General features: G+C 45.3%; 1 protein-coding gene across 1 annotated transcript; it reads left to right on the forward strand.

The window, feature by feature from the left end:
- The first annotated feature begins 1,000 nt into the window (after positions 1-1,000).
- CUNH5orf15 (chromosome unknown C5orf15 homolog) lies at positions 1,001-8,092 on the forward strand. Its single transcript, XM_050312206.1, has 3 exons — positions 1,001-1,113; positions 3,929-4,506; positions 6,514-8,092. The coding sequence occupies exons 1-3, from the start codon at positions 1,014-1,016 to the stop codon at positions 6,643-6,645; spliced, it is 810 nt and encodes a 269-aa protein (XP_050168163.1). The 5' UTR covers positions 1,001-1,013; the 3' UTR covers positions 6,646-8,092.
- The last annotated feature ends 606 nt before the right edge of the window (positions 8,093-8,698 follow it).

Consider the following 8,698-nt stretch of genomic DNA (forward strand, 5'->3'; position numbering starts at 1 on the left):
CCTCTAACCACGAGCCGTTCCCAAGCATTTCCTATCACACATGCTTTTCCCAGCACTCCTGGGAGAAGTGGTCCTCTTCCAGACGTCACCATGGCAAACAGCTCAATATTTATTTACATTCCTGCGTGCTGTGCATGTCCCGTGTTCTCTCAGCATCACCCTAAGCCTTTGGGCTCCTTCGTCTTGATTTTCTCGTGCTTGAGGTGTCTGCTTTGGTATTTTTTTTTGTCCTGTGACCAGCTTCAAGCCTTCTCTCAGGGCATGGAATACCCGACCTGGGATGAGAACAGGAAAGCTTTATTTTTTTAATAGCTCTATCCAATTGTGCAAAAAGCATTCCATGAGCGCCATAGCACAAAGCCTGGACAGGAGGCTGGTGGGCACTTTCCTGGGTGTGTGTGGGTGTCCAACCCCTCACGTCAACCTCCATCGGAAGGAAGGCGAAGGAAATTCCCCATTTTCTGTCGTGGATTTGTCTCACTCACAGCCTGGAGGGCCCAGGCAGCTCCAGCGACCCCCTGCCCAGAGGGTGAGGGAATGGGACGGGCCTGCTGCAGTGAGAGCACCAGAGGAATGGCCTTAAACTGAGACAGGGGAGAGTCAGATTAAATATTGGAACGTTCAACCTGTTGGGGGGTGTCAGATATTGGAGGGGCAGCCCAGGGAGGCGGTGGGGTCACCATTCCCTGGAGGTGTTTGAGAGGCGGCGCTGGGCGATTGTGGTTCGGTGCCTTAGGGCTGACGGTGGCGGTGCCGGGTGGATGGTTGGACTGGGCGATCTCAACGGTGTCTCCCACCGTATGTGTCACCCCGCCATTCCACAACCCGGCGGTTCCACGACCCCACCATTCCCTGACACCACCACTCCATATCCCCCCATTCCATATTCCCTCATTCCCTCACTCCCTCCCCTCCCCTCACACCCCTCCCTTCCCTCATCCCCCCCCTCCCGTGCGCACGCGCGGCCCCTCCCCGTGGGCGGTGCCTCCGCCACGTCCGCGGAGCGGCCCGAGATGGCGGCGGGCGGCGAGCGGCGGGAGCGGGCGGGCCGCGCCCTGGGGCTGGCGCTGCTGCTCGGCTGGGCCCTGGCGGCCCGCGGGCAGGACCCTCGCGGTGAGCACCAGAGGAGGGGCTGGGGGGCTTTGGGGCTGGGGGGCTGCCCTGCCCGGCTCTCACCGGGCTCTCCGGTTGGGCCTCGGCCTGCGCGGGTCGTGCCGTGGGACCCAGCCCCGGGGCGGGCCTCGGCGGGGGCGGCGGGCGCTGAGGGTGCGCTGGGGACGGGCAGTGCCCGGGCGGGGTCGGCAGGCCCGGCCGGGTGTGCTCCGGTCCTGGTGCGGCGAGAGCGGTTTGGGTGGTTGGAGCAGTGGTGACTTCACTCATCAGACTTCGTACTGTGCTGTAAATACTCCAGTTCTGGGTCTGGGTTTAGCCTTCTTCCCAAGGAGTTAAGCTTATGTTACTTTACAAGTCGGCTCCAAGTTCAGGCTGTTTCCTTCCTCCCCCTTCAGACCAGCTCTACCCCAAGGCTGACAAGAAATGCACATTTCACGTGCAGCGAGTTTCTCTTTGTTTTAGGTGGAGTATTGGCTGGGCAGCGACGGGAAAGGAATTACTGAAGGAAATTAAGGGATTTGTTTGAGCCCTCAGTTCCCTCTGTGCCTGTCAGTGGGGATATCCCCCCGGCTCTATCTGTGCTGCCCCTCACCTGGTCTGACGGGTGGGCAGGAAGAATTTGGGACAGAAACCTGTAGGAAAACGAGAATCTTCAACTTCAGAGACCTTGAAATAACTTGCTTTCTAAAAGCAGTTGTGCTGGAAGGGCATTTTAACTCTCCCATGTTTTCTGTGTGTGGTGTTTGCTAAGAGGGCTGTGTTAATAATTCCGGCCCCAGGATTGAACATTAATATCTGTTGCTGAAGCTGAGGCGTCCCTGGACTCCAGACACTGCTGCAACATCACCTGACAGTGTTGTGTAACTGCAAACAGTGCAGCCACCGTTTATAATGCCAAATACTTTTGGGTGGATATCAGAAATCAGCTGTGGTTGAGTTGCTAAACTTCCTGCTGCAATTAAAATAAAATCCCCCGTGTTTTAGGAACAATAGGAAAGTATTCTTTCCCAGTCTGAAGCCTCAGCATTAGCTGGTGGGGGTCCCTTGCCTTGAAGCATATATCCTTCTAAAATCTTAATGTCACAATGAGTTGAAGAATAATTGGAAGTGTAAGCAGCATAATTTTATAGGAAAAATATGCCTGTTTGCATTTCAAACAGTTTAGCTATTGTTATTATTTAGCTCTCTAATACTTTTTGCCTGTCTGAGGGTAGCAGTGAGGTTGACCTGCCTCCCTCATAGCATGCCAACAAGTTATAAATAAAAATGAATATAACTCTTGCAGCTGCCTCTCCTCGTATTTATCTCCATGTATGCACTTAGCTGACCTGACTCCTGAGGGGAGAGCAGAATTCCCTAAACTTATCCTGTACCAGATCTGAACCAGTTCACGTTAATGCAATCATCAGAGCAGTAGTTTTTTCAATGAAACAAGAAGTGTGTTAAGTGTAGAACAGCGCCCTTTGGACCTCAGCAGATGTCCAGTTCACGTGAGATGAGTTGGGCCTGCTGTGGTTTAGTTGGTTAAAGAGTAATTCCCACTGCAAAGGTGTGCCCTGTAAACAAGAGCCCTGTTGTAACTGATCCTCAGTAAATACACATTTCATGAATAACGTGATTCAGTGTCCCCCCTGGAATATTTTACTTGGGAGTAACCCGACCCAAGCAGTTGGTTGAATGCTTCATTTTTAGAGGCCCTAAGTTCCCAGTGGGCCTTGGGAGTGCTTAATGGAAGTACTGTTACTTTTTTTAAAATGAAGAAATTGTTTGGCATGCCAAGGTACAGGGCAGGTGTGGTTCCCCTGTGTCAGTGATGATGTGTGCTCAGAGTCTGAAATGTGGTTGCATTTTTCAAGGTGCCTCTGGAGGTGACGTGCTGCAAACATGACCGGTTTGCTACTTTTTAGGTTTAAAAAAAACACTGGCTCTTTATAAACTCCCCCTGCATGTGTTTTTACCTTCCTTTGGAGAGAGAGGAGGGAGGGTGGGCTCTGTGTGTGGTTTTATTGCTCACCTTGTTTCTTAGGGAGTTCTGCAGAGCCGTCCCAGCATTGGAGAGATGCTGAATTTGCCTGAGGGTGATTGTTACTCTTGCTGACTTATTTCATGAGAATAATTTGCTGCCAACAAAAGCCTTTCCTCCAGGAGCATGGGCAGTCAGATTGTCCTTTCTCTGGCTTTGTTTTTAGCCTGTGGTCCAGTGGTTCCATTTCAGTTAACAAAAGGTTGCAAATCTTCCTCAGTAGCTGTAAATTCAATAAAAATTAGTGCCTGGGAAGAGGTGCTGTGACCCTGTGTCCTGACCGAAGGGAACTTCCCAGCATGTTCTCATTTTTGTTGGTAAAATATGCACTGGTGAAAGATTAAAAACTTTTAACTGCAGGAAAAGCTTTGCTGAGAAAATCTTCCTCTGTAGAGCTCAGCTTATTCTGTGGGAGAGGAAGTTTGACGATGGAGTAAATACTAATTGTGTGTGACTTTACAAGACATCATAAATCCTCAGAGGGAGGGATGACAAGTCTTTGAAGTTCTTATGCCTGCAAAACATGCATGCTGAATTTTTTAGGGACGCTTTGGCATACTGATCTAGAAAGCATGTGCTTCCAAGCTTTAACTCCTGTCCTGCTCCAGACTTAGGAAGCTGCCAAAGTACAGGAAATGTATTTCTGCATATGACTGTTAAAAAGGCTGCAATGTGACATATGATTTCTTGTCTGTAAAGGAAATCTGTGGCACTGGTGTCCCATTACAGCTGAGGTGTCACAGAAGTTACTGCCTGGTGCTTCATACTGACTGTTTCTCATCCTTTTCTCAGATCCTGTGAACACGGAGATGCCTATGAAAAATACTTCTTCTAAAAGTGAGAATGAAACATTGAGTAGATCCCAAAATTTGACAGACAGCTTGCAGAGCCTAGCCTCAACAAAAAAGGCAATCCCAACAACAGCCAAAATCCATTCAGTGACTGCAGGAAGGGCACCTACAGCAAAAGGTGACTCTTTCTCATCTGTTCTCCCTGCTAGTCCGGTATCTCCAATTGATGCTTCTGAAGACACTAAAATTGAGGAAGAGGATCTTCTAACAGATTTGAAAGATACACTAAATAGTTCCCCACCCATCATAAAAGAAACTCTGGAGTCAGATGGAGATGATTATGGCCCTTACGAAATGACACCGATTTCCAGGTACAACCCAGACCTGGAGATACCGGAAGACGATGACTCTGACACCATCAGTAATTACAACGAGGAGATCAAGAGCCTGGATGAGAAGATAAAAGGGGTTTCTGTCTCAGGGTTGGAAGAAGAAGAAGACAGCCATTTCTTTTTTCATCTGGTTGTAGTTGCCTTCTTAGTAGCTGTTGTTTATGTCACCTATCACAATAAGAGGAAGGTAGGTGTGCTCTGAAAGGTTCAGAGAAACAGCTGGAGGGTTTCAAATGAGCTTGCATTGCCTGGTACACTTTTTTAATAAGAGGAACTTTTCTTTTTGGAGAATGAAACCTGTCCACTTACTCTTGTGGTGACACTAACATGCATATTGTTACTGTCATTTTATCTGCACAGTGAAAAGGAACTCAAAACATTTTCGATTAAGAAATGAGTTAATTGATAATATCAGTAATCAGTCAGTTCAGTCAGCCAGTAATGGACACTGGCAGTGCACAACATGAGTTCTGTAAAGGAGACCTGAGCCAAGTCAAGTGAAGGTGAACAATTAACTGATTTTGTTTCTGCACAGGATTATAAACAGCAAATTAAGGAAGGTTTAATCCCTAATGGTGTGGGAATGTTCATGTTATGACTGTGATAATCCTTCTAATAATTGTTCACTTTAAGGTGGTCTTTATATCATAAATATTATGAGGGCTTAACTGCAGACTTCTAGGAAATGTTTTAACACTGCTTCCAGTTTTACATAGAGAAGCTCAGAAATACTGTTTTCAGTTAACTGTTTCTTCAGTGCAAACTAATTGTCTGTATCTCAAAAGTAGCCTGATTGGTGTTAGTTCAAAATACATTGCTAGCATAAAAAAATTAACTCCAGCCCAACCAGACCCAGTACAGGTACATGCACAAATTTGCAATTCCACCATAGCTTAGTTTTTAGATATGAGGAAAATTAAGGGTTTATCCTTGTGGAGAGCACTGATTTGGGTGAGGATGTGGGGGGCTCTGAACAGAGCTAAAACCCCAAAACCTCCTGCCTTCCTGTGCAATGCCAAGGCTTTATAGGGGAAAATGTTGAAGGCTGTATTGGATAGGAAAATTTGTGTAGTAAAGTGGATTCTTAGAAGAGTTGGTAAGAAACAAGGCTACATAGGGTGAAGATAATGGACATTTAAACATCTGATTGCTTTATTGTCTGTCTCCTTTAACTGCTCAGCTGTGATGCAGAAACAGTTTGTCACATCACACCATTGCTGCTTCTGTCGCCTCTGTTGCACCAGCAATACAATTATTTTTAACAAGGGTGAAATGCCAGGATAGATAAGATGGATAAAGTAACAAATGGCACCGCATGGGGATAGTTTAATAGGCTGTAGATGCAGTGCTTCTGGAGCTACACATGTACCTTTACTAAAAGATTTCCAGGTGGAATGCAAACTGCCACTGAGGGTGGCAAGGACAGTGTGCAAGTGTCTGACTACCAGTGCCAAGGTTTATAACAACAGCAGTGCCACTGCCAGCACCAGGGGGGAGAACTGTGATGTCAGTAGGACTGTGGAGCTGTCTATCAGACCCAGAATCACAGAATCATTGAGGTTGGAAAAGACCTCTGAGATCATCGAGTCCAACCTTTGACCCAACCCCACCTTGTCACCCAGACCATGGCACTGAGTGCCCCCTCCAGTCTCTTCTTAAACACCTCCAGAGATGGTGACTCTACCACCTCCCTGGGCAGCCCATTCCAATGCCCAGTCACCCTCTGTAAAGAATTTCTTCCTAATGTCCAACCTAAACCTCCCCTGGCACAGTTTGGGACTGCACCCTGTTGTCCTGCTGCTGGTTCCTGGGAGAAGAGCCTCAAGGGGTGGCCTCACCAGTGCCCAGTCCAGGGGCAGAATCACTTCCCTGCTCTGAGCCAGGCCAGGATCCATTGCCCCTCTTGCCCACCTGGGCACTCTCTGGCTCACGTTGAGCTGCTGTCAGTCAGTCAGTCCCCCCAGGTCCCCTCCTGCCTGGGCCTGTCCCCCACTCTGTGCCAGCCCGTGGGGCTGCCGGGGGTTGTTGTGGGCACAGTGCAGGACCCGACCCTTGGCCTGGTTGAACACAGTGCTGTTGGTGCCCTCGTGTTTCTGAGGGCACATCTGACGGTGTGACTCGTGTTTCTGAGGGCACATCTGACGGTGTGACTCGTGTTTCTGAGGGCACATCTGACGGTGTGGTTGTGTTGCAGATCTTCCTGCTGGTGCAGAGCCGGCGCTGGAGGGACGGGCTGTGCTCTCGGACAGTGGAGTATCATCGCTTGGATCAGAACGTGAACGAAGCCATGCCCTCCCTGAAGATAACCAATGACTACGTGTTTTGAGAGCACCGTGCTTTGAGTTTGCTGAACTTATCACTCTTTGCCTGCCCGGTCATGTAATGATATTCAGGTATCCGAAATAAGCTGCTTGTACAGAAATGAGATGTACTCTCTGTGACCTGGATGTTTTGGAGATTAAATCTCATGGAAGATCAAGGGCATGACACATCTGTTTGCTACTTTGGTCGGGTTTTATATCAACTATAAAGATGCAGAGTTTAATAAATTAGTGCTCTTTCCATTCATTAAGCATCATCCCTTCTGTCTGGAGAGCAGTCTTAATAGTCGCATTACAAAAAAATAAGCATAAAATATTTTAGGTCTAATAAATTAATAACTTTGGCATCACTAAATCAAATTAATGATCTCTTTGCTCTTCACTTATATGGCTCATAAATCTCACTCTATTGCAAACTTAAAATATAATTACTTTTTTCTATGCTTAAATCCTGATGCTGCAAATCTGTCATCTTGGTTTTTTTCTGTTTCTGTTTTCTTGTTGCATAATTTGATCCTATTTTAGGCAAAATAGCTAGAGTGGCAATTTAATGATTTCTGTATGTGTTCATGCAGTAAATAATTTAAAAATAATGTATAACCCATTTTATTCAGAAATTTTATACCATATATTTCCTTAAAATGTTCAAGGTGTTTGTGAAGGTATGAAGCTTCCTGACTGTCCATTTTTTTCCTCTAATGATATTTATGACTATTTCATTGTCTTTGTAATTAATGAGTGGAAAATAAGCCTTGTTGAATAATCTTACTAAAATATAGATAGTTGACAGGCTTTCTATACATCAAAGCCTTCTGTTGAATTTTAAGACAGTTGGGAAATGGTTGTGTGCTTATATTATAAATGGGAGAGGCCTGAAACTGTAAGAATAATTTATTTGGTTGTTCTTCTGACCCAGGTAACAGACAGGTGAGAGTAAAGGTGTGGGGGCTGCCAGTGCACTCTCATTTTTGACAAACATTTATGCATTAGTGTAAATCAACTTACTGGTACAGTAGTTTTTTTTGATTTTTTATTTTTTACTTTGTCTTTTGTACTTCCATTATTTATGTTTTTATGGGTTGTAAAATATAAAATCTTAGTTTTTCTGTACATTCTGTTTGTGATTTAGTTTTCAAACTGAGAAATGTGTAAATAACGGTGAATCAGAACCCCGTAATTAATGACTCGGTATTCAAATAGTTGTGTAAGATTTGGGAAAAAATCAACTTCACAGCTGATGGCATGAGGAGTCTGAAGGCATGATACTATCTTAGGAATGAAGTGCTAAAGGTTCTAAATCCTGCTGTTAAATGCATTCTTTTCATAACCACGGGAAGTAAAGCACAACCAAAACATCCCCCAAACTCTTTTCTCGCAGTAATTTTTATCATACTTGGACCTTGTATCACTTAATATTTTGAATAAGGTTTTTAAAATAAATGACAATAATGAGCTTGTGTTTTTTATCTTAACTATTTCACTCCCTTTGTACAGTACCTTGTGATAAAGAACTTATGCTTGGATTGGAAACCAGTTCAAAACCATCTTTCCTGTTACCCATAATGGGTGTATGCAGGTTTGTTTTATGCAGCTGTTAAATGGGGTGGAAGGGGAGATAGCAAGGCTTAAATGAAATCTTTGAAGCTATAAGAGTTAATAAGTTCTTTAACATGCAATTTTTTAACCTAAGTTGTGTAATTAATAATTCTCGTGGAAGATACTTGCAATTCTTACCTGAACACACCTGCATTGAAGTAATGCTGTGGGTCAAGATCCAGAGGGAAAGGTTACTTTGCAAAGCTTCTTTAGGATGTTTAAATACTGGAATTGTAGGAGATGGCTAATGTTTTTACACCCAAGAAGTTCAGGAGCTTTCTCCTTGAATAACATTCACAAAGTGTAGTGCCATCGAGACAGATGTTTGACATGCACACAATGACTTGGACATTTTTGTTTCCCCAAGGATACTTTTCCATTCTGAACAGCCCTTGGACTGTTGCCTGAGCAGGGGCAGTGTTGCTGAATTGGCTTGGGCAGTCATAGCTGCTCCCTAAGAGC

The sequence above is a fragment of the Myiozetetes cayanensis genome, unplaced genomic scaffold, assembly GCF_022539395.1.
Source record: "Myiozetetes cayanensis isolate MyiCay16 unplaced genomic scaffold, myiCay2020 scf17, whole genome shotgun sequence".
NCBI lineage: Eukaryota > Metazoa > Chordata > Aves > Passeriformes > Tyrannidae > Myiozetetes > Myiozetetes cayanensis.

Bases quoted from the DNA above. Each gene is read 5' to 3' on its own strand.
- CUNH5orf15 (XM_050312206.1), top strand. From the start codon at position 1,014: ATGGCGGCGGGCGGCGAGCGGCGGGAGCGGGCGGGCCGCGCCCTGGGG. The intron at 1,114-3,928 runs GTGAGCACCAGA...TCCTTTTCTCAG, and splicing joins CCGCGGGCAGGACCCTCGCG to ATCCTGTGAACACGGAGATG. The intron at 4,507-6,513 runs GTAGGTGTGCTC...GTTGTGTTGCAG, and splicing joins CCTATCACAATAAGAGGAAG to ATCTTCCTGCTGGTGCAGAG.